General features: G+C 41.1%; 2 protein-coding genes across 7 annotated transcripts in view; both read left to right on the forward strand.

Annotated features, from left to right (window-relative positions):
• The first annotated feature begins 1403 nt into the window (after positions 1-1403).
• LOC123997468 (RNA 3'-terminal phosphate cyclase-like) lies at positions 1404-6515 on the forward strand. Of its 2 annotated transcripts, none has more exons than XM_046301743.1 (11): positions 1404-1892; positions 2010-2110; positions 2625-2768; positions 3022-3145; positions 3377-3435; positions 3524-3665; positions 3945-4066; positions 4392-4450; positions 5556-5672; positions 5858-5962; positions 6075-6515. In XM_046301743.1, the coding sequence occupies exons 1-11, from the start codon at positions 1851-1853 to the stop codon at positions 6077-6079; spliced, it is 1020 nt and encodes a 339-aa protein (XP_046157699.1). In that variant the 5' UTR covers positions 1404-1850; the 3' UTR covers positions 6080-6515. The 2 variants fall into 2 exon arrangements, with proteins under 2 accessions (XP_046157699.1, XP_046157698.1); XM_046301742.1 differs by having other exon boundaries at positions 1409-1892; positions 5556-5650.
• Positions 6516-18518: 12003 nt separating this feature from the next.
• The window catches only part of LOC123997359 (dual specificity protein phosphatase CDC14AB-like), a 49176-nt gene continuing 41762 nt past the window's right edge, over positions 18519-25932 (forward strand). For 2 of the 5 annotated variants that reach the window (XM_046301495.1, XM_046301499.1), the window contains exons 1-4: positions 18520-19008; positions 19465-19555; positions 19972-20047; positions 23818-23910. In XM_046301495.1, coding sequence (XP_046157451.1) covers positions 18912-19008; positions 19465-19555; positions 19972-20047; positions 23818-23910 — 357 coding nt within the window. In that variant the 5' untranslated portion in view covers positions 18520-18911. Of the gene's footprint in view, positions 19009-19464; positions 19556-19971; positions 20048-23817; positions 23911-25932 lie in introns of all 5 variants that reach the window. The other 3 variants (XM_046301496.1, XM_046301498.1, XM_046301497.1) reach the window with 3 other exon arrangements.

The raw sequence follows: 25932 nt of genomic DNA on the forward strand, positions 1-25932 counted from the left end.
TACAACACTGGTGCACTAGTCATTTGCACTGGCAAATGGTGGCAACACATCTGCTGAATTAACTGATTCGCTTTCCATACACCCACTCCCATCAACACACTGACTCGTCCATACTTCGGTCTCCATATTGGGCTGCAGCTACCCATACTTGCACCACAGATAAAACAGTGCCCTCTGTAATTATTGGGACAGTGAAGCATTTGTTCTTCTCTTGGCTCTACACTCCACAAGTTTGGATTTGAAATTAAACATTTAGTTTGAAGTTAAAGTGCATGTCAGTTTTAAGTTAAGGGTATTTTCATCCACATCGGGTAAACCATGGGAGGGGGGGTATTTTTTGAGAGGAAGTCCATTGATGGGAAGTGGGAGAAGATAGAGCTCGATGAAACTTGGCCAACATTCTTCTAATTTTGTTATTGATGTAACATTCGATCTCAAAACAGTTTTCCGTTACCAAAACTGCAATGTTACGAACAGAGTGCACTAAGATTTGTAGACTTTACCCTTTCAAAAGTTTACATTTTTGTTTTTTGTTTAGAAGGGCAAGGGCAAACTGTGTTATTGCACACAAGCGCTTCACAGTAGGCGTTCCTAACGGAAATATGCAAATACATGCTAGAACGCTAGCTCGTGTTAGCCCTGCCCACCTCCTTACTTTTTCTGCCCACTCTGCTTAATTTGCTCCCATTTGAAATGACACCTTGTGGTCTGTCTTGGGTTAGTTATCAAAATATTTGCTTGCACTGAGTGGCGAATCAAATTAGTTTGATTGGAGTTATTAGACTAGTGGTCCACTAGTATATTCAGACTGGGCTACAAATCCGTAAATCGAGTCAAAATAACCAACTTGATTTGCCACTTACCTTGGCTGTTGATTCACCTAGAACGTTTGGTTACGCTTTATTTGACAATACATTAATAACAAATTCCCTACATAACATAGTCACACACAGTACAACAACCGCCCGTTGATAATTCCGATATGTCACTTTGCGATGAGATAATTTGGTGCCACTTTTTTTCTGGGACTCCATACAAACACGCCACTTCATTACAAGTGACTTTTCACTAACCCTTTCCCTAACCTTAACCTATAGCTCCTAACCTGAGTCGTAGCTGTACGGAAGTGGCTTGTTTTTCGGGAATCTCCTTTTTCCTAGGCTTTTTTTTCCAGCCATGGCTAGAAAAATTACGGTCAAAAGTGTATTATATTTTAGCACTTTTGCTAACCCAAACTCTTTTCCTAGCCTTAACCTATCACTTTATGATAATTAGGTTAAAGCTAGAAAAATGGTTAGCTAATATGCAAGAACAAAACAACAACTTTTGACCTTAATTTGACTAAAACTGGAATCCTTCCAGCCATCACCCTTTCCCCCCACTACCAAGTTTGAATAGGGAGAGTGGGGTTCATTGCGTTGCTGATCACGAGTGCGCATGTGCTAACTATCAACAGACTCAAGAGTAGCAGCTCTGTGGTAGCAGCCTATGCTGAGCAATATATTCCATGGACATTTTTGAATAACATGTGAACATCCCAGTTCAAATATAACCCGTTTTTGGGACCATTGTGGATGTAACTTTTTTCTCAGTGATAAGAAATTGCGTTAATTGATTAGGCCTAAGTACTACCGCACTGCGCAGTGACTGTTGGGGGAAGTTCGCGGTTGGACTTGCTGTATTGTCTGCCCCAGACACCGCCGAGTGTTTTCTACACGCGCTGTCCAATCCTACTTCAGAGCAGACCATCCACATTGGCGTGTTTTCGCATAATTAAAGACCGCAATAATACATTTCTTAGAGCGGTGAAGTCATTGAAAAGTATAAATATTTGTCTTATTTTTTCAAAAATGGCCGCAGCAGTGGAAATGGACGGAAGTATAATGGAGGGTGTGAGTATTTCACACGATTAAAATACACTTTCTACTACATATTTTATAAAAATGGTTTGACAGTAAACTTAGGATATGTATTTACTGTGTACATTGTCATGTTTTGTCCTCTTTCAGGGCGGGCAAATTTTAAGAGTAACCGCCGCACTGAGTTGCATCAACGGCGCATCCATCAGAATACACAAAATCCGCGCAGGTAGAAGTACACCAGGATTAAGGTAATTAATTTAATAAATATTTGCCATACTATTATAGAGTATGTATAACAAAAGCCACATGTCATTACTAATAAATGAAAGCTTCACTCTAGTCGCAGTCTATAGCCCTCGGGCGATCCCCGGCGACGCCAGACAGAAGTTTAGTGAATCAGAAAACAAAGCAAAGTTGGTCTAAAGGACCTTTCTTTTCAAAGTAGATGTAGCATTAACGTACGTCTCCGACAAAACAATTGATAACGGGTTTACAGCCTTTATTTGTAACTGTCTAATTTGTTTTATATTGAACGGCAGATGCCCTCGTTACATTTTTCATGTGATCCTTTGTTGGTTAATGCGCTAGCACATGGCTGTTCACTTATTCCTATCAACAACTGAACTAGCCTACTCAACTTTCCCTTCATCGCCTATGTTATTCTGCACAGATAATATCAAAGCCTACTTATTTTTTTATAGTGAAATAAGACGTTTGTTTCTTTCATTGTTAACCCGCCACCCCCCTTCCCCTTTTCACAAGACCACAACATCTGTCAGGGTTGGAGTTGGTGAGAGACATTTGTTGTGGAAATCTAGAGGGTGGCACAGTGGGATCTACTGAAGTCACACTGACCCCTGGGAAAATAAAGGCTGGGAAGCACACCGCAGACCCCCAAACAGCAGGGTAAATCATGTCAGACTGCTTCTCCGTTCTTCCAAACTACACATTCAAATAGAGTATGGGACAGACAGTTTGTTGTGTTAAAAACCTTGTAGTTACTATCAACCTGACATATTTTATAGTCGTAGAAACACTATCCAAAATAATATCTAGAAGTGTCTATAGAATTCAATACTTTAATTTCACCAAACAAATAGGAAAAAACATACGACATTAGTCTCCATCGAACTTGTAATTCTGTGTCGCTCTGTGCCAGGAGTGTTGGGCTGCTGCTGCAGGTCTCTCTACCCTGTGCCCTGTATGCTGACGGACCCTCGGAGCTATGTCTGAAGGGGGGCACCAACGCAGACATGGCCCCGCAGATTGACTACACCATAAAGGTATGGTTAACCTAACCTGTGTTTGTAGAGGTGCCAGTGGGTGTAATGGCAGCTTGTGTTCCTGGGAAATCATGAATTGGACTTCTCTCAAGTTATATACCCTGTGTCTATAGATAAACTCGCAGATGACCGCTTGGTATATGACTGTCACTCGACATCCTCTTATTTGCCATTCTCCTATTGTTGTTAAATGCCATTGGAAATACTTTACTACATACAAATGTCTTCCAGGTATTCAAGCCCATCGTGGAGAAGTTTGGAGTACATTTTGACTGTGATTTGAGAATGAGGTTTGTATCCCTTCCCATGTTGGAGAATTGTTGGTGGGATAATACTGCCTGGCCCCCCAAAAAATGACTCTTCTTCTGTCTCGAATAGGGGCTACTACCCCAAAGGTGGAGGTGAGGTGGTGGCCAAGGTAAACCCAGTGAGTGAGTTGAGCCCCGTCACCATGACCGAACGAGGGACCATCACCAAGATATATGGCAGGTCCTTTGTTGCTGGGGTGCTACCCTATAAGGTACAGTACAAAGGAATGGCTTTGGGTTCGAATTGCCTAGGAATTTTACATTAAATTAATGTTTTACCTGTGTAATAATTTACTACTCTAGTAATGGAGTTGATTGGTTTTAATCCTTATTCCACTTGTGTACTTACAAACAATGAATTAGATGTTTCTGGACAGGTGAAAATTATGCCACGGAGCAGTTCTTTCCACCGATACATGTGCTATCCTCTATGCACGTGGGAGAAAAATATGAACTACATTTTGAGTGAGCTCGTACTTGTTTTCCTCCAGCTCGCCAAGGACATGGCAACGACGGCGACAAGAGTTATCAGGAGAGAGATAAAGGACCTATACATAAACATCCAAACGCTGCAGGAGAAGGACATGGCCTGTGGGAGCGGCAACGGCATCATGTGAGCTTATACCTGACGGTTTACCGTTCCGTGAACCCTCCAACTGTAAACACTATCAAAAGATGCCAATACCCGTATGACCTCAGTAAACCTGTATCAGTCACTATGCCAATGTTTTTGGAGATGATACTTGTCAAACCACTTGCACTAGTAGAGGGAGTATGGATGGTGTCATCTGAAAAATCATTCATACGTAGACTGGTGGCTTGCATAATGTTGTGTCCCTAGTTTGGTGGATAGACAAAGGTTTTTTTTTTTTTTTTTCTGCCGTCTTAAATGCTTTGCAGTTCTACCTCATTTTTGATATGCTGTCTATCCTCACCAGAATCATCGCAGAGTCTTCCACGGGCTGTATATTTGCAGGGTCAGCTCTTGGGAAGAAAGGTGAGAAATCCACTGTTCTTGTGCTTGCTTGCAGCAAGCAGTGTACAGTACACGATGTACCACTAGTCGGCAACATCCGACAGAGAATGCCTAGCATGTCTATGCTAGGATGTGAAACTGTAAAATCTGATTGGATGGTGAGTGAAGTAGTGCATCCACATTAACATTTCTAAGGCCATACAGGGTAAGTTGTTGAGAAAAGGGAAAATCTTGCTCATTGTATTTTGTTTGGCAGTAGTGGCTACTATTTTTAAATTGCCATCAGCAGATGCATCCGTAGGTCGTTTTTATTTTATTTTTTAGATTGTCTGTTTCTACAACACAGTTTGTTCTCTTGGGAGCAGAGTTAGGAGGTGTATGCAGTGCACCTGTTAAGGGAAACAAATGACTCAAACCTCTGGCACACACTGATAACCTCTGGGCCAGTATTCATAAAACTTAGAGTAATGGCGTTGGCATGCTTTGAGCTCAGCTAGGCGAACCGAACGAGTGTGCTCACATACTCCCTTAGGCGATATTACTGTTTGTCTGTTTTGAGATGCAGTAGCCAGTATACACTTCCTGAAAATAGTCCGAATTAATCTAAGATAACAGGAACAGTTCCTTTTTGACGTTTTTGCAGAGGAGATCTTAGTCGTGCAATTTTACAGTAAACTAAGATGTTTGGTGCAGTATTTCACAATGAAGAAATGTGAATGAAAATGAGTTCTCTCGTTGAATGACATGCTTTATTGAATAATCCCTGCTGTGGACTAATCAGAGGGGGGGGGGGGGTCATCGGCTTGCCTCGAGGGAGAATGTGTGCCCGAACAGACAAAAAACATTACCGAAGTCCAACGCTAACAAAAATGTCACAAAATGTTGTCATAATATATGCGCAATCTCTTCCGAACTGTTTTGTCTGGGAAGCATGCAGACGCCGTAAGAGGCCTGCTTATCTGGGATCAGTTTTGCCGTTTAGATTATAATGAAAAAAATTACAGGGGGGGGGGGGTGACCTGATCCTAGATCCCACTTCTGCTCTATTAGGCACCAAAAATACGGACCCAGATCTAAAAAATTATTTAAATAAATTGACAACTAATGCTTTTCTCCTATGCCTCAGGTGTGTATGCAGACAAAGTGGGCTTCGAGGCTGCAGAGATGCTGCTCAGGAATATAAGGCACAACGGCTGTGTGGATGAGTTTCTCCAGGACCAGGTTAGCAATGACACACACACAGGTATTTTACAACGCAATGTTAGGTGTCCTCCTGTAAGTGATCTATACTAATTGTAAGTAACGTGAACGTCCAATTTGAATAGGTGCTTGACCCATGTCTTTGCGTTACTCTCCATCTAACAGCAACCGCTTGAATTTACTCTATTTAGAGTCATACTGAACTCTTTGTCTTACACTTTCTGGCAGCTAATCCTCTTCATGGCCTTGGCGAATGGCACCTCCAGAATCCGCACTGGCCCAGTCACCCAACACACACAGACTGCCATCCATGTGGCAGAGCAGCTCACCCAGGTGGGTCCCAAAAATGTTTTCATTTATTTCCGAATTTGTTAATTGTCAATGGTTTTAACTTTTTTATAAAACCAGTCAACTTTTTAATAGAAAGTGTTGTCCTTATTCCCAGGCTAAGTTTACAGTGACCAAGGCAGAAGATGAGAATGCCAGCAATGACACCTACATCATCGAATGCCAAGGAGTGGGTGTCACCAACCCTCATTTCTAGCCACGCCCATGTGTTGTCTCCCCACCCCTTTTATGTTGACATCTCCATCTGCAGTCTTGGCTAGAAGAGGCACTGGAGAGACTTGAGGACTCATAGCCGATACACTACTGTGACGTCACTGAATAGTCTGACGCTGCTTCTATTTATATTATGATTTATGGCCCTTGTGGCTCGATATTCAAGCAAATTAATTATTGGTTTAGAAACATACAGCCACATGAGTTGGTCATCGTTGTCCTTTTCCCCCTATTGCATTAACTATCATTACCCTCTTAGCTTGTATAACTCAGGGTATTAATGCCTTACACTGTTATAATAAAAACCTTCGATTTCTGTGTGGAAGTGGTGTATGTTTCAGTAGTTTGTTGAAGCGCCTTATAGTGCATACTGGTTTTTATGACAAAAATATTTTCATGTTCTTTGTCCCTAGTTTATCATTTTAGTTCCATGCTGCTGTCCTTTCTTAGGTCAATTAATTATGTATTTGTTGATGGTCACTAAGGTAATGCAGACTAGACTGCAGAGGTTTGTTGGCTACTATATTAAATACAAATTTGGAGATTTGCCCCTTTAAAAAAAAGAAAATATTCCTTCCCAGAACAGGATATGATTTTGAAAAAAATATTTTTCACACACCTGGATAAATTGAAATATGTAGCTGGAAGTTAGTCATCAGTGATGACTCATTAAAAAATTACCCCCCTTTTCTATAAAATTGTGATATCCAATTGTTATTTTGTCACATCCCTTACAACTCCCTAACGGGCTCAGGAGAGGCGGAGGTCGAGTCATGTATCCTCTGAAAAATGACCCACCAAACTGTGCTTCTTGACACCTGCCCGCTTAACCTGGGAAGCCAGCCCCACCAATGTGTCAGGAAACACCCGTTCAACTGATGACTGAAGTCAGGCTGCATGCACCGGGCCTGCCACAAGGACTCTAGCGCAAGATGAGCCAAGTAAAGTACCCCCCCCCCCCCCCCCCCCCGGCCAAACTCTCCCCTAAACTGGACAACACCCTGCCAATTGTGCACCACCCTATGTTCACGGCCGGTTGTGACATAGCCTGGGATCCAACCCGGGTCTGTAGTGACACCTCAAGCACTGCGATGCCGTGTCTTAGACCACTGTGCCACTCGGGAGGTGCGACTCATCACTCTTAGTCTGTCATAATGCAAAATATATTTGTGATTCAAACATATTTTAAGGACAGGTTGGCAACAACTTAACTCCAGTTAATAACTTGTTCCAAAAATCTTATTAGATGTGCTTGAGAGTAATTACATAGACATCGCATGGAGTTGCCTGTCTGAGATTAATAACTATCTAGCTGACCCAGCTTTATAGCATGGTCTTGTTATACTTGCCACCTAATGATTTAACAGCAAGAAGAACCCTTTGGCACAACACATGTTGAGGTGCTTAGACTGCGTTTACGCAGGCAGCCCAATTCTGATCTTTCTTTCTCTATTTGAACTTTTGACCAATCACATCCGATTTTTTAATTTTTATATCTGATGTGATTGGTCAAAACACCAGTGGGTCTTAGTGGGTAAAATATCAGAATTGGGCTGCCTGTGTAAACACAGTCATATTGATCTTATTCCAGATAACTAGCAGAAATAGTTGCAGGTTTGTCTGACTGGAAAGCATGCAGTCTACACTTTCAGTGAAGTGTAGACCTGTGGAAAACCTTATGTAACTACTCCTGGCAAAGCATACATTTTTTTCCCTTCCCAGCTGCTGCAACTTGACAGAACCTTTTCAACAAGCTCTGAGTAACGAGAAGGTAAACTATTGTATGTTTTAGCTTTGCTCATTGGTTATGAAAGTAAGTGGTGAATGTGTGAGGCCTTAAGGGTTTACGGCAAGGTTTGTTGCTCAGCTCCTTTTGTGGCCTGTTCTAACCGCTTTGACTCACCACCCCCAGATGCAGGGACAATAGAGGGGAAAGAATGGGTCTAGCCCATGTGAATGACTATGCAGATCTCATTGGTGAGGAGGTTGCGACTACTGAGCGTTATTCAATCTCTAGTTATTCACAACAGTCATGTGCATCTGTTGCTTATAGAAGTCACCAACTCCCTAATTTTACCCTCGTGTTTTAGATTGAAAACCATGCCGTTGTTATTGTAAGCTCACATACTGAGTTGTATACCGATTTACAGTACATCATAAAATATAACACACCCTCTCAAGAAAACTCCCTTGGTCTAATACTCCTATGGCTGGGTGGTCTTTTAGAATATACTGTACAGATTAGAGGAAACTGCATGTACAACCATTCCCTTTTTTGAATTCCTTGTTGAGTAGTGCAGGTAAGCCTTCTCCCTACAGCCACATGTTCACTTGTCCTGTTGTTCCGTGATGTCAGATGGGCAGAGTATCAGGTCTTCTCCACATGACCCCAAATACAAACAAGACTCCTCAATGCATGGTGTGTGAAATAATACACAGCACAGCACAGCACTGCAATTCAATTAAAAATTACCAGCATTTATAGAGCAGATCGATATCTATCTACAGAGAGGAAATAACAAATTAGCAGCTGATAAATCTGAGAGAAACTTGAAATTCACACCGTGGCTGCGTTGTAACAGGAACAGGAGCACCATGTGAGGGCCAATCACGTTGCAGTAACCTGAGGCGGTTACCTGACCCCACCATCCCTAGCTTTGCGTTCCTCCGGCACACTCAGAGGTACAGTACTCACAAAGCCCCTCTATCGTTTGGTAAACATCGACTTGATCATATTCTGGGGTTGGAAGGGGCACAGTGATCCACCGAGTTGTCGCTGAGGCCCTGGGTGGCCCCCAAACCTTCCCTTTTGCTGTACTCCAATGTAGGCATGTCAGACGTCGTGTCCTGGAGGGCCCAAGAGCACAGTGACTGGAGCCAACCTGCAGCCGCAGCAACAGCACCTCAGCAGGTCTGGATCTCTCTAATAGCAGGTGAGCTGGATCGATGGAAAACATATATCTCATTGCTGCCAGATCAACCTTTACTAGCATCAATTAGTACTATACTTCTGGGATTGGGATTTGTTTAATGTGGTATCTCTTCTAAGCTCCAATTGATTGGCAATAACCATATTATCAGATTTTTTTCTATAAGGGGGAAAAGGTACAGTATTTATTGCAGTCTATGATTGAATGAAGTGAAGCAAACAGCTACTATGACAAATTACATTCTATCACAGATACACGTTTTCATGATTGATGGATGCAAGAGAAAAGAAAAGACGTGTGGTCAACAATCAAATTACTTGATTTTTAATGAGCAGGGCAGGGAAAAACTCTGGACATTACTGAGGTAACCTCTTTAAAGGACGGTTCACTAAAAATACAAATGTATATGATTTTGTGCTTACCTAAATAAAGTAAACAAAAAACCCGGAGTACGCACATAGGGTCAATACGATGAATCAACGTTGTTTCTAAGTAATTTTAATGAAATTACGATGAACCAACATGGAATAGACGTTGAATTGGGTGTGCCCAGTGGGTGTGCATGATGGCAATAAAATGGGTATGCTTTTGTAACCGTATAACTTTAGTCCGTCCCCTCGCCCATACCCGGGCTCGAACCAGGGACCCTCTGCACACATCAACAACTGACACCCACGAAGCATCGTTACCCATCGCTCCGCAAAAGTCGCGGGCCTTGCAGAGCAAGGGGAACCACTACTTCAAGGTCTCAAAGCGAGTGACGTCACCGATTGAAACGCTATTAGCGTGCACCACCACTAACTAGCTAGCCATTTCACATCGGTTACACTGTCAGTCCACTCTCACTCACATCCTCTCATTGAGGGTGACCCACATAAACGCTGGTACGAGAGGATGATACCTAATTCTAGTGTCACAGTTTACTTACAGTACTTGTGTTTTTAAATAAAGATAAATTACATGTTGAGGGTGAGATTAAGCGGAGATCAAGCTTGGTTGTGTATTCCATTGGTTTTATCAGATAAAACAAACACCATCTCACTTCTGAGACCAAGGGAGTGAATTCGGTTCATAGCCCTGACTTGATGATCCCAAGTCCAGTAGACAACATATTAGCCATTACTCCAAGAGGTGCGAACTTCTTGACGAGATTGCAAAGTAGGTGTTTGGCTAAGGTCGCTACAATATTATCTTAAGTTTCAGGTGCTCAACCTATATATTTATGTATTCATATTTACTGTAGTCCATTGGCCAGAGGGCCAAATTTAACATAATTGTCCACTTTAGGGTTACAAAGTCTAATGATGATTTTCATTTAGGGCCATGTCTGTGGGTTATATTTTGGTATGATAACCACTTATAGGAGGTAGCTAAATATAGTTTCACTGCATTACATGTTATGACCCCTTTCCGGATATTGAGCATATGAAATTAAATGTTGTATTATAAGTGAACAATCTTCTCATACTAAAGCAATTCATATATCATTTACTTCATTATACACAACACAAATTAAGGTATGAAACAATTGGATTGGTAATGACATCTCTATCCTCCTGAGACCCGTGATGATTATTATTATTAAATGTTTGGGGTGGGAAAGAAAACATGTTACCAAGAAAGAAATTAGAACAAATATCATTAGTCATCTTTTATTGCAAGTTCAAAATTGTCCTCTGTAGTGGTCATTGGGATCTAAATATGAAAATAAATATAACATTAAAATCAATGGTGACAGAAGGTGAAAAACAGTTGTGGTATCCGGGTGTCCACTACAGAGGACATTTCTTGATAAGCTCTTATTTAATGTGAAAGAAAGTATGATACAGTCCTGACAACTCCCTTAACTATTCCTGAGATATTCACTTACCAGAAAGAATTTGAATGTCAAAACCACAAAAATTATAATTACACACACTTCTTTTCAAATGTCCACCGCATGTGCTAATTTTGACCGCAGCCATTTTTTTAAGAACCAGGAAGATGAAGCTGTCAAGGTCGCACCCCCACACATGATAGAATGTCCTCTTAAAGGGACAACAGGACTTTTAAAATGTTTTAATTTCACCTTTATTTAACCAGGTAGGCTAGTTGAGAACAAGTTCTCATTTGCAACTGCGACCTGGCCAAGATAAAGCAAAGCAGTGCGACAGAAACAACACAGAGTTACATGGAATAAACAAAACATAGTCAATAATACAGTAGAACAAAACGCCTTAATACAGTGACTGTATGGCCTCAGAATTACGGACCAAGAACTGATGTTCACTAGAGAGGACACAAATGAATTGCTGGGTCTCAAGAGGCTATGGGCCCTTTAAAAAAAGAAAAGCTGCACACTTTAGGAGCAATCATTTATTTCCAATGTTTTGACAGCCAAGCTGTTTTCATCAGGGTATAATCTCTATTGGCCCACCTTGGGGGGTTCAAAGGCCATACATGGGGGTACATCAAGATAGAATGGGCTGTAATGGGTGGCGTTCTATAAACACATGGTACCCCAGCTGATAGCTACACCAAATGTCATACAACTACACTGAACAAAAATATAAACACAACAATTTCAATGATTCTACTGAGTTACAGTTCATATAAGGAAAGCAGTCAATTGAAGTAAATTCATTATGCCCTGATCTATGGATTTCATATGACTGGGAATACAGATATGCATTTTTTTGGTCACAGATACCTTGAACAAAAAAAAAGGTATGGGCGTGGACATGAAAATCTGTCAGTATCTGGTGTGACCACCATTTGTGCAACACATCTCCTTCGCATAGTGTTGATCAGGCTTTTGATTGTGGACTGTGGAATGTTGTCCCACTCCTCTTCAATTGCTGTGTGAAGTTGCTGGATATTGGTGGGAACTGGAACACTCTGTCGTACATGTCACTCCAGAGCATCCCAAACATGCTCAATTGGTGACATGTCTGGTGAGTATGCAGGCCATGGAAGAACTGGGACATTTTCAACTTCCAGGAATTGTGGACAGATCCTTGTGACATGGGACCGTGCATTTTCGTGCTACAACACGAGCTGATGGTGGCTGAAGTATGACACGTCAATGGATCTCAGGATCCTGTCACGATATCTCTATGCAATCAAATTTCCATCTGCAAAATGCAATTGTGTTCATTGTTCAAAGCACGCAGATGAACTATTCTGAGACAGCTTTTGACAGTTTGTCCAAACCCACAATTTCATCAGCTGTTTGGGTGGCTAGGCTCAGACTATCCCGCAGGTGAATAAGTCGGATGTGGAGGTCCTGGGCTGATGTGGTTACACGTGGTGTGCAGGTATGCAATCAATCCCTATACCAGTCTGCTGTTCCCACATGCTTCAAGAGGGCCACCATTGTTCCTGTTCCCAAGAAAGCTAAGGTAACTGAGCTAAACGACTACCGCCCCGTAGCACTCACTTCCGTCATCATGAAGTGCTTTGAGAGACTAGTCAATGACCATATCACCTCCACCCTACCTGACACCCTAGACCCACTCCAATTTGCTTACCGCCCAAATAGGTCCACAGACGATGCAATCTCAACCACACTGCACACTGCCCTAACCCACCTGGACAAGAGGAATACCTATGTGAGAATGCTGTTCATCGACTACAGCTCGGCATTCAACACCATAGTACCCTCCAAGCTCGTCATCAAGCTCGAGACCCTGGGTCTCGACCCCGCCCTGTGCAACTGGGTACTGGACTTCCTGACGGGCCGCCCCCAGGTGGTGAGGGTAGGCAACAACATCTCCTCCCCGCTGATCCTCAACACGGGGGCCCCACAAGGGTGCGTTCTGAGCCCTCTCCTGTACTCCCTGTTCACCCACGACTGCGTGGCCACGCACGCCTCCAACTCAATCATCAAGTTTGCGGACGACACAACAGTGGTAGGCTTGATTACCAACAACGACGAGACGGCCTACAGGGAGGAGGTGAGGGCCCTCGGAGTGTGGTGTCAGGAAAATAACCTCACACTCAACGTCAACAAAACTAAGGAGATGATTGTGGACTTCAGGAAACAGCAGAGGGAACACCCCCTATCCACATCGATGGAACAGTAGTGGAGAGGGTAGCTAGTTTTAAGTTCCTCGGCATACACATCACAGACAAACTGAATTGGTCCACTCACACTGACAGCGTCGTGAAGAAGGCGCAGCAGCACCTATTCAACCTCAGGAGGCTGAAGAAATTCGGCTTGTCACCAAAAGCACTCACAAACTTCTACAGATGCACAATCGAGAGCATCCTGGCGGGCTGTATCACCGCCTGGTACGGCAACTGCTCCGCCCTCAACCGTAAGGCTCTCCAGAGGGTAGTGAGGACTGCACAACGCATCACCGGGGGCAAACTACCTGCCCTCCAGGACACCTACACCACCCGTTGTTACAGGAAGGCCATAAAGATCATCAAGGACATCAACCACCCGAACCACTGCCTGTTCACCCCGCTATCATCCAGAAGGCGAGGTCAGTACAGGTGCATCAAAGCTGGGACCGAGAGACTGAAAAACAGCTTCTATCTCAAGGCCATCAGACTGTTAAACAGCCACCACTAACACCGAGTGGCTGCTGCCAACACACTGTCATTGACACTGACCCAACTCCAGCCATTTTAATAATGGGAATTGATGGGAAATTATGTAAATATATCACTAGCCACTTTAAACAATGCTACCTTATATAATGTTACTTACCCTACATTATTAATCTCATATGCATATGTATATACTGTACTCTACATCATCGACTGCATCCTTATGTAACACATGTATCACTAGCCACTTTAACTATGCCACTTTGTTTACTTTGTCTACACACTCATCTCATATGTATATACTGTACTCGATACCATCTACTGTATGCTGCTCTGTACCATCACTCATTCATATATCCTTATGTACATGTTCCTTATCCCCTTACACTGTGTATAAGACAGTAGTTTTGGAATTGTTAGTTAGATTACTTGTTGGTTATCACTGCATTGTCGGAACTAGAGGCACAAGCATTTCGCTACACTCGCATTAACATCTGCTAACCATGTGTATGTGACAAATAAAATTTGATTTGATTTGATTTGATTTGATTTTGAGGCCAGTTGGACAGCCAAATTCTCTAAAATGACATTGGAGGCAAAACTAATGTAAATTTTTCTACCATAAGAGAAATTGACATGAAATGATCTGGCAACAGCTCTGGTGGACATTCCTGCAGTCAGTATGCCTATTGCATGCTCCCTCAAAACTGTGGCATTCTGTAGTGTGACAAAACTGCACAACTTAGTGGCCTTTTATTGTCCCCAGCACAAGGTGTACCTGTGTAATGATCATGTTGTGGAATCATCTTCTTGATATGTCACACCTGTCACGTGGATGTATTATCTTGGCAAAGGAGAAATGCTCACTAACAGGGATGAAATAAGCTTTTTGTGCATATGGAACATTACTTGGATCTTTTATTTCAGCTCATGAAACATGGGACCAACACTTTACATTTTGAGTTTATATTTTTGTTCAGGGCATATAGATTTAGTCTATATTCAGTCCCAGCGGCCCATTTTCAAAATGCCCAAGCATGTCTGTTATATGTGGGTGATTCCTCACGAAACTAGAACAAAACAGGTTTTGGGGATTTTCACAATTGTATCCATAGAAGGGTCCTTTGGAGGAAGGATTCTTGACATATATTTGACATTTGAATCTTAAAACATAATTGAGAAATCATTAATTGACATTGGAACATTTGACATTTTGGGCTTACTCAGGCCTCCTTTAATAAGACACCACATAGTTCCATCTGTCGGTGCCACAGAGCAAATATTGGTGTCATGTGAAGCTTTACCACTTGCTCTAATATGAGTAGTGTTTTGATTTCAATAACAATTTATTATATCAATGTATTATTATTGATCAATATCAACATTAATATTGAAAACATGCTGTTTTTGATATGGTAATAGTTTATATACAGTACCAGTCAACAGTTTGGACACACCTACTCCTTCCAGGGTTTTTCTTAATTTAAAAAAAACTTTAAAACTAAAAAAAAAATCTAAATTGTAGAATAATAGTGAAGACATCAAAACTATGAAATAACACATGAAATCACGTAGTATCCAAAAAAAGTGTTAAACAAATTCAAATATATTTAATATTTGAGATCCTTCAAAGTAGCCATCCTTTGCCTTGATGACAGCTTTGCACACTTTTGTCATATACACTGCATTCTAACAAACTGCCGGTAATGAGGGCATCAACTCACATAGCTAGTGAAGTATTAAAGCCTTTATAGATGATGTCTAGTTCCACTATTTATGGAGAAATTGTATATTTTAGTTTAGGGCTTCTGCAATATGTAATGGTTAGTGGCTGCTGAGGGTTGTCAGGGGCATCAGTAATAGTCCAATTGCTGAAAGGCTGGCTTTTTTTCTTATCACCAATTGCATAACTTCAATTAAATGTGTATTTGAACCACTGAACTAATGGCTACAAAATGATTAGGTAACATATCTCATTAAATAACATGTAAGGTTGAAGGTTACAGAGCATCGTTTTAAGGTGGTCAGGGACAGAAGAGCTTATGAATTAGCAATGTTCCTTTTGTGTTTACCTAAATCTTTGCATTATCACGCTGAGACAACTCAACAGATGGCAGAGCACACCTTTCCATTTGGAAACTTGGTTATTCACCAGCAGTTTTCCTCTCGTTATATGTCACTCACTGCCAAGTCACTCAATTAACCCATGTCAGTTAACATTTTTTAAATTGGTTACTTAGTCTAGCCAGCGATCTTAACTTGTAGTAATCATGGCCGAATTACAGACCGGGCACGTGCCCAGTGGCCCTGATCTCCAGGGAAACCCCAATTAATTTTGTTAGTCACTCTCATTCAGATATCATATTAACATGGCATAAGTTATGGCAAAATGTGTAGAATTGCAGGAAATTGGCTGTAAAACAACAACAAAAAGTTATGTAAAGCAAAACATATTTATTTACCTTTTATTAAAGAAGCACTTTCAAACTTTTTAAAAATAATTTCAGCCAGTAGTTTTGAAAGAGGTGCTCAGGAGCCAAAAGTTGTCCCTGTTTTTTTTGTGTACTATGTCATCAAATTGTGCAAGCTGATTCCGGTCATCAGTCGAGCGGTGTTTCCTCTGACACATTGGTGCATCTGACATTAGGGTTAAGAGAGCAGTGTGATAAGAAGTAGGCGGGCAGGCGTGTTATGTTTCGGAGGACTCTGGAGCAGTGGAAACGCATTCTCTGGAGTGATGAATTCACCATCTGGCAGTCCAATGGCCGAATCCAGGAGAAGGCTAACAGTGGAGAAAGCGGATGCCAGGAGAATGCTACCTGCCCGAATGCATAGTGTTCACTGTAAAGTTTGGTGGAGTAGGAATAATGGTTTAGGGCTGTTTTTCATGCTTTGGGCTAGGCCCCTTAGTTCCAGTGAAGGGAAATCTTACGCTACAGAATACAATTACGTTCTAGACGATTCTGTGCTTCCAACTTTGTAGCAACAGTTTGGGGAAGGCCTTTTCTTGTTTCAGCATGACAATGCCTCCCCGCACAAAGCGAGGTCCATACAGAAATGGTTTGTAGAGAGTGGTGTGGAAGAACTTGACTGGCCTGCACAAAGCCCTGACCTCAACTTCATTGAACACTTTTTGGATGAATTGGAATGCCGACTGTGAGCCAGGCCTGATCACCAGACCTCACTAATGTTCTTGTGGATGAATGGAAGCAAGTCACCACAGCAATGTTCCAACATCTAGTGGAAAGCCTTCCCAGGAGAGTGGTGGCTGTTATAGCAGCAAAGGGGGGGACCAACTCCATATTAATGCCCACGATTTTGTAATGAGATGTTTGACGAGCAGGTGTCCACTTTGGTCATATAGTGTATGTAGAATGCTCTATTGTTGTTTAATAGTCATTTTCAATTAGTATGCGAACATTCTAATTTGTGTCAACATTATTTTATCAGCCAGCAAACATTCTATTGTAGCTACAACATATACAGTATAAATGTGTGAAAAACATAGAAAGCTACTTTGTTGGAGAAGTTATCATATCAATTTGGTCAGGGGCTTGTGGGGAACAATTTAATACGATTAACCCTTTGCTACCCAAAAGTGTACAAATCTTTCTGCTTGACATGGACCAATAGTTCTGGGTGGTTTATATAGCACTTTATAAACTGGGTGGTTCGAGCTCTGAATGCTGATTAGCTGAAAACCATGGTATATCAGACCGTATACCATGGGTATGACAAAATATGAATTATGTTGGTACCCAGTGGTCTAAAGTACTTAATTAAGTAAAAATACTTTAAAGCATTACTTAAGTAGTTTTTTTGGGTATCTGTATTTTACTATTTCTATTTTTGACTATTTTGACTTTTACTTCACTACATTTCTAAAGAAAATTCTGTACTTTTTCCCTGACACCCAAAAGTACTTGTAACATTTTGCATGCTTAGCAGGACAGAAAATGGTCTGATTCGCACACTTATCAAGAGAACATCCCTGGTCATCCCTGCTGACTCTGATATGGCTGACTAACTAAACACAAATGCCATGTTTGTAAATGATGTCTGAGTGTTGGAGTGTGACCCTGGCTATCCGTAAATAAATACAAAACCAGATAATTGTGCTGTCTGGTTTGCTTAATATAAGTATTTTTATTATTATTATTTGTACTTTTACTTTTGATAATTAAGTATATTTTAGCAACTACATTTACTTTTGATACTTAAGTGCATTTAAAACCAAAAACTTTTAGACTTTTACTCAAGTTGTATTTTACTGGGTGACTTTTTCTAGTAAGCTATCTTTACTTTTACTCAAGTACGAGAATGTAGTACTTTTTCCACCACTGTTGGTAACCAGTTTAAAATAGCAATAAGGCACATCGGGGGTTTGTGATATATGGCCAATATACCACTGCTAAGGGCTGTGTTCTAGCACTCCGTCATGCCTTAGCACAGCCCTTAGCCGTGATATATTGGCCATATACCACACCCTCTCGGGCCATGTTGCTTAATTCATCTCTGTTAACTCAGAAGTAAAATATTGTGTAATTTGGTCAGTTGCACACAGAATTTGCTCACGGGAGATTTAATAGCATCTCATTCTCATGATGTTATTTTGCATTTCCTATCAGATATAACTTTGTCAATAATTCACTGGGCCGTGCTGAACAGGCATACAAAGTGTCTTACTCAAATAGGCCTGTTTACACAGTGTTGCTTACACATACTGTTATAGAGTTTTTATTATACTATTTACTGTGCCCTTAACTCTATTGTTGGGTATCGGCACAAGTGATTTTGAGCGCTGATTGGTTGAGGTAGATGTGACCTAGCAACGCGCCTTTGTGTGGTGATTGGATGGATACCATGTGACGCCCTATCCGCAATCATGGCAGGGAAAAGATTTGTGCGGTGTGGGAAAGAAGTGAAGAGGACGTCTGTTGTTTGTAATGAATTGATATTTTCCTCAGTTGTTAACGCAGCGCGGAATGAAACCAAGAGGCATGCAAATATTTTTTTGCTGCAGGGCTTCACTTTATCCTTGGGCATGGATTTCGAATCGGAATGTCCAAATGACGTGTAATTTATTCTTTCAGCCGAGACAGAGTAGAGCAAAGTGCGTGGCTAGCAACTAGGATAGCTTCTGTCTATCCAGCTAACTTCATTACTGTACTTGAAAAATACATATAGATAGCTAGATAACTGTATCAGACGAACCTTTTCCCAGTTTAGTTGGTATTTGCAACTTGTCTGTGTCGATGCCTCTCGACAGTCTTAAACATTCTGCTATTCTTTCAACTTTGTTTAAAATGGCAGACGACATAGAATTGATAGGTGCTTCTGAATTTATAAAAGGTAAGTGAAAATGAGGTAGTTGTGTGAACTTGCTAACCTTAACTAACAGTTATCAAGTTAGCCAACTCAATAACGTTAGTATTTCGCCAACCTGGCTACTAATTAGTTAGCGCGAGCCAATGTACTGGTCAGGCTCCTCTCTGTCTGTGATTGACACATGCGTTCGAGAACTGCTAACTTAGTTAAATATGAGTAATCATTTTCAAAGTAAATTAAACTAGTGAATTAATCTGCCATGTTGAGTTTAAAACTGACATTTGCTTGAACGTAGCAAGCTTTGTACGGCAAGTTACGCTACTTATTAATGACCGCTTGCGGGAAGCGAGAGAGACAGTCGCATGAGTAAAACAATGTTGCCATAAACGCATTCTTCCTTTTGTAAAGTGTGTGGTGGATGGCGGTTTTTATGGTCCCGCAATGTTTGTTGTTAAATGTGTATATATATATTTTTTTCAGATCGATTATATTTTGCTACCCTAAGAAGCAAACCAAAAAGCACTGCAAACACACACTACTTCTGCACGGATGACGAATTTATCTATGAAAAGTAAGTTTTTTTTTGTTTTTTTTTTGTGTGTTCTCCCTCCCAGAATCTCTTCTCACTTTCGTTCACTTCAGTGCATTTGATTAGCTACACTTTATTGGACAGCGGCAACAAGTCGCTTGGGCTGTTGAGGGAGCTTTCATTGCAATTATGTAACAGCTTTTCATTATACGTTTTCCAACGCAGATTAATAAAACCATTGTGTTCCACTCTGCTTGGGGTTGACCAATGGTTTACACAAGCTTAACCCTCCCCGCTGTGGTTACAATACACACATATTTAATTGATAATACATATAGCATATGGGGTTAATTACTGAATAGGATAGCTTAGTCATCTCTGTATTAGACATTTCTATTTAGAATATCAATAATTTAAATAAGTAGTCTGACATTTTTTAAATGTTAATTATATTTCAGCTTCTATGCAGATTTTGGACCCCTCCACCTAGCCATGCTGTATAGATATTGTTGTAAACTCAACAAAAAGCTGAAGGTAAGTCATGTGCCTCTATCTCAAGCCTTACCTCCCTCAGTAAGAATGTACAGTATGCATCTGTGACAACAAAACCACTTGTATAATTCTACCTCCCACACCCTAATTGACAACAACTTCAAGGTTTGTGACATTTGAGAACATGGCAACTCATACAGTAGTGTGGTTTATGGGGTTAGTTATTAGATAATTACAAAACCCACATTTTTTTCCTCGCCTAGAGTGTAGTTACTTGCAAGGACAATAATAAATTCATAGGCCCTACCAAACATTTTTCTGTTTGACAGTGCCTCGCATTGTGGAACTTGAAGGGTAAGAATGGAATGAATGGACAAAACAAAAGTCCTCAGACCGTGTAAATTAGGGCTTTGGTGAAGTTATTGGTGTTCTGTTTTTAGCCACCCTACACCTGTCCCAAAACTGCGTTGTCACTTTCCCTCGGGCAGAGAGTCATTGGAGATGCCAGGATAAGCTGGCCTTCATTGCTCCCCGTTGCTCAGCAGTTTTATTGGGCTGACACAACACCACGCTGACACAACACCACAATCTAGTCCAATTTGTAGTATAAGCTACAGCTATATTCTTGTCTATTCTGGAGCCTCCCAAGATAATGATTAGATGATACTGTTTGTCATGTTTGGTGCAAGTGAAATCGGAGTGTTATTACCACTTTTGGTAACAGGAGAGGCATTTAGTTTATAGATCTACCTTTGTTATTATTTGTTGATGTGCATTAGAATTCAAGTTCCATCAGGGCCTGGCTTTTATCCAGGAGTCATTACATTGTTGCGGTTTACGATTTGTAACTCACTTTTATGCCATGATTTTACATGAAGTTAGTTTTTTAGGCTAACCTGAGTATTTATTACTTCTTGTTGACATTCAGGGTACATAAATTCTCCAGATATGTTGCTTGTTCAGCCATCTATATTATCTTCAAATCTAAATGGGGTCTAGGTGATGTGACGTTCTATCTCGGTCTACTCAATTTTAGCTTTCAATTGCCCTTTTAAAAGGCCCACCAGGCCAAAACCTTCACAAGACCCTAGTCAAGGGGAGGTCCCATCGCTTTTGTGTAACTCGGTTATTCTCAACTGGATGGGTGCAGGGTGACTGAGTAAAAAATATATATATATTTTTTATTTATTTTATTTATTTAAAATACTCCAGTCTGACATTAAATTACATAAACCAGGTAGAAGTTGTGTAGAATTATGAATTAAAATGTTTAAATAATGTTACCTCAATACTTTTTAAAATTCATCCTTGATTCACAGTATTTTCAATATTTTCGTTGATTTTGTGGTCTCAAACCAGAGTTTATTAACATTCTTCAAGAATATTAGCATCATTTAGTTATTGAAAGAGATGGGAATGTTGTTCCGTTGACATATAATTGCTACATTTACTATCAATATAGCATTAAAAATCGTTTTCAGATTGTATTTTGGTGATTATTTTTCGCCACACGAATATTGCGTTACGACTGAAACAACTTGGAACAATTTGGGTCCCGAGGCAAAGCCAATTGAGAACCACTTGTCTAACTCATGTCCTTCTATCATCTTGTGAATGTAACTCTCAGATAGTGTCATTAATAGAGGTTCTGCGTCTGTCTTTTTGTCCTGTCAATTTTCCGTCGATGCAGACAATCTGTAGGTCTGTCATATGTAGATGTTGGTCAATGTTGAAGGTAAAGTCTCAAGCAAGCATGATGTTTTTACCGCTGCCCCATTTCTCTCCATGCCCCTGCGCTTCGCCCTCCGGTGTTTGTGTTATGAACAGCTTGTTGCCTTAGGGACGGCATTCCTCTGAACCTCACTGGTTTGAATCTGCTGCATGACAAGCTGAGTATCGTCTGGAGAGAAAAGTGGACAACCCTGATTGAGAAATGCTGAAATGAAACAGTTTGGAGGCTGAAATGTCTGTGAAATGAGTCAGGTTGTCCCTTTGACAATTACGCTTTGACCATCCCACACCTGTTGGACTTGAGTCCATTTGATTTGTGTTTTTGCCCCCACTCATCTACCCTGTTTCCACATCCTCTCACCACTCATGCATGCGTCTGGCCTAGCCTCGGTTTCGTTTAACTTAACCTGTTTAGTGATGCATTTCAAATTTTTTTTTGCCCTGACCTTTACCCAGAGAGGATCAAGGAAGTGTAAACGTCTGTTGTTCACTGCTCACTACATTTGTGAAGTCGAGCAGATTCAATCCATTTCTAAGATAATTTCGGAAACATCACAAAACCATAAATCAAATCCATCCACGTGTATTGCTTCAATATCGTGGAGGTTTAGGCCTACTATTTTAGGTCTAGACCTACATCATCTGGCAAACCTAGATAGTCTGAAGTATTTTGCATATAAAGTGAAAACATTACAGCAGATTAAGTCTGTTTTCCCCAGAATCCAATATAGGCTATGTTTTCGTGGTTACATTTCTCTAAGATAAAGCCATTTAATTGATCTAAAAATACTAAAATATTGGTGCCATAAATGCAACAAGTAGGTCACTTCCCTCGGGCCTAGAGGATGGTATTGATTCATGACCAGGCCCAATGTCTTGCTATGGTAAAATATTCCTCCCACACCCGTCCAATGGAAGTTGCTGCCTATGTTTTCCTCTTGGAGGAAAAGACTGAGGTCATCCTTACAAGCCTGTACAGTTTAATTTCCATACCACACTTCAATTAGTATAGTGACTTGAGCATGCTGCTCCTCACATTTCTGATTATGCCTTTGTATCAGCGACTGGATTTGTGTTTATCTTCTAGCTTGCCTTTGCTGCTTCCAAGTGCTTTGGCCCCCTCTGGCAGTGATTCTGAACGAAAAAACACAGCACACGCTGTCACACACACCTGCAGCCCAGCTGTCCTGCCAGCGGTGACGACATCCTGTCTGCATCTGAACATATCAGGGTTTTTCTGAATCAAAAACGTGCTTAGGTGGTGGGCGCGGCCATTTTTTTCGGCCCCCATCTTGGCGGTGTAGAGGATTTAGTGAATTTTTAAGCCAATTTCCTGCAATTCTACAAATTTCTCCATGGCGCTGAGAGATTTGTGCAGTTTTAAAGCAAATATCCTGCAATTCTATGCATTTTGCCATGGCTAATGCTGTTCTTTTGCTGAAACATAACAAAATCAATACTGCAAAATTAATTGTTTTTTGATGTTTTTTTTTTCAATTCTCCCTGACTGTCTAGCTAGTGATTGTTAGTTCTCAAAGATTATATTAGAAGTAACTTTTTTTAGTCATTTTAAGTTTACACTGAATGCCTTTTTCCATCGTGAAAATAATTGAAAAGTTATATATATATATATTTTTTCATAGCTTGTCCTGGGCGTCCCGAAAACAGTTAGGCGGCCCGCCCAAGGTTTTCAATGGCCGAAAAAAACGTTCATTTGAGTAATATCATATACAAGCCAGAACTAGATGTGCTCTCAGGTCTATTAATTAGCTCAAACTGCCATGTTCTTGCATCTTTCTCTTGAGTAGAAAATAGGAAGCTGACGAGTTCATCGTTGTTGATTTCTATTTTCTGTCACTAACTTTTATATAGGCCTAGCGTATGTTTATGCCACATATAAATACATGATCATGCATAGTACTGTACAACCTATGGTCACCTAACCATCGTTTAGACGAGTTTGACTCATCCAGTGTTTGTGGATATCTTGATCAATTGTTCTAATCTAAATACCTTTAATGTGGTGATGTTTTAATGGTTGTTTTTTTCCCCTTACTTGTGTTCTCTCCTTTTGTCTGCAGTCCTTCACACTGACCAGAAAGCGAATCGTACACTACACCAGCTTTGACCAGCGGAAAAGGGCCAACGCTGCTGTTTTAATCGGTGCCTATGCTGTGAGTGTCCTCTCTCTTGCTCACTGCAGGGAAAGGAAGTTATGCAAGGGGAATAGTGTATTTTGGGGCATTATGTCATGCTGCACCTCCCTAAGTAATGCAGCTCAACTCATTTTGCTTTAGTATCAATATACCCAGATGGGCCAATGCACATTTTCCCTAGTGTATTGTTTTTATTTGGTTTCACCGGTATTGTTGTCAATCAAGGCCTTTTTGAGTGTTTCTTTCAGCCAGTGCTGACTTCCTTCAAGGTGACAACCCCTGCAGTTTTAGCCATGCCAGCCAGATCTCTCTGACTCCCTTGGAGTCAGAATAGAAACGGATGGGAGCTGCTGATTTTATATATAGTCAGCCCTATTGTCCTCAATGTCCTGCCACAATGGCTCTATCTTCCAGCCCTTTTGAATGCCCAGCTGCTCCTGTTGCACTAGGCCCTATTCATTTGGCCCCTTGCTGCCAGCCATCCATGGTTGAAGGCTGTCCTTTCGCTTCCAATCAGATACCAGCCTTAACTGTAATGTGTGACGGCATCCCCTGCCAGCTGGCTGCTCTGTCACGTGGCAGTAAACGAGGGGATTTATGTAGTGCTTCTGTTGCTGTGCTGTGATGATGACATGGCTTATGACAGATGACATGATGATTATCTCCGGAAATGTGGGTCAGTAGTGTTTCACTTAGTGGACTGTGCCCAGTCTTTACCCCAAGGAAACAGACGGTGGGGTCAGCATCGGTCATGACAACCTTTTGTATATAATTTAAGGCCCTTCTCTGAATATTTCCATTGTGATGCTCAGCATCTAGAGGCTTCAATAAACCTGGACTTGACCCTCCTCTAAGGTAAGCATATGCTATATCGGGCTTCATTCTGGTTTTGGCCCTTAATGTCTAAACGCATGGTTGATAAACCACAGTTGTGTATCTCAACCATGTTTAAAGTTTCTTAGCTAGCCTATCTAAATCCCCAAGTAATATTGTATTGCTGGCCTGGGTTAGATTGAATAGGGCCTTTTGTCTGTAGCACTCTATGTCTTGCTAGCAGGCAAGGCAGGCCACATAGCTCTGGGAGGAGATATTAATAAGCAGCGTTGCAGCAGGGGGCATGCTGGATTATAATCTGGGTTTGGGTTCCTATCCTGGATAACAGTGGCAGGAGGATGGTTGCATGCCGTAATATCCCCTGATCCTCCCCAAAAAACAGACACCCCTGAAGTGAACCCAGTATAACATACTGTCCTATGCACAGCTGTACTTAAGGTTCCATGCTAGCTTTGTCCTCAGCATGTCTAGACACTAGCCATATTGATGCACACTAGCCATATTGACACATGGTCAGATGCTCTTCAATATTTATCCATGTGCGAAAGAATTTGATGTACTGCACTTTCTAACAACAAATAGGAGTTGATCCACTCACCTTAAAGGATGAGTTTACCCAACATCCACAAACTCCCAAGTGATTCCGTACATTGAAACTAGTTAAGTGGAGTTTGTCCCCTCCTCCCCCTTTCTCCATGTAGTACTGTACTGAAACCACTGCAAAAAAGGTTCACGTGACTCGTGACGTTGCTGGATGCAGGCCTCTCTGTGCTCCGTTGCCAGTGAATTGATAATTCAGAAATTGTGTATTGAAAGCGTATGTCCAAATGAGCTATTTCTGTCAAAAGTATTAGTGGTTTTGAGTAAGGAAATGTGTACTTTTACACCTGAAACAATTTCCCTAATTTATATAATTGTTTTATGTTGGCGACTGCCACAGTAGCTGAGATGGATAACAGCTGTGCATGTGTGCTCTTGGGGGAATCCCTGCTATGTAGCAACTTCACATTATGACCTTATTCCCAGATGTGGGTTTTTTTTCTGAGAAGTGTAGACCGCGTTACACATTAGTTTATACAAGGTAAACAACAACCTAGAAATCTGTCTGACGACAAAATACTCGCAAGTTGCGAAGAACTCTGGAAAGTCACCGACGGTGTCGTCAAACCGTATTTCTTTGAGCCTGAGTATTTGGATGAAGAATTG

This window comes from Oncorhynchus gorbuscha, linkage group LG15 (assembly GCF_021184085.1).
Source record: "Oncorhynchus gorbuscha isolate QuinsamMale2020 ecotype Even-year linkage group LG15, OgorEven_v1.0, whole genome shotgun sequence".
Taxonomy (NCBI): domain Eukaryota; kingdom Metazoa; phylum Chordata; class Actinopteri; order Salmoniformes; family Salmonidae; genus Oncorhynchus; species Oncorhynchus gorbuscha.

Bases quoted from the DNA above. Each gene is read 5' to 3' on its own strand.
- LOC123997468 (XM_046301742.1), top strand. From the start codon at position 1,851: ATGGCCGCAGCAGTGGAAATGGACGGAAGTATAATGGAGGGT. The intron at 1,893-2,009 runs GTGAGTATTTCA...GTCCTCTTTCAG, and splicing joins ACGGAAGTATAATGGAGGGT to GGCGGGCAAATTTTAAGAGT. The intron at 3,666-3,944 runs GTACAGTACAAA...GTTTTCCTCCAG, and splicing joins CTGGGGTGCTACCCTATAAG to CTCGCCAAGGACATGGCAAC.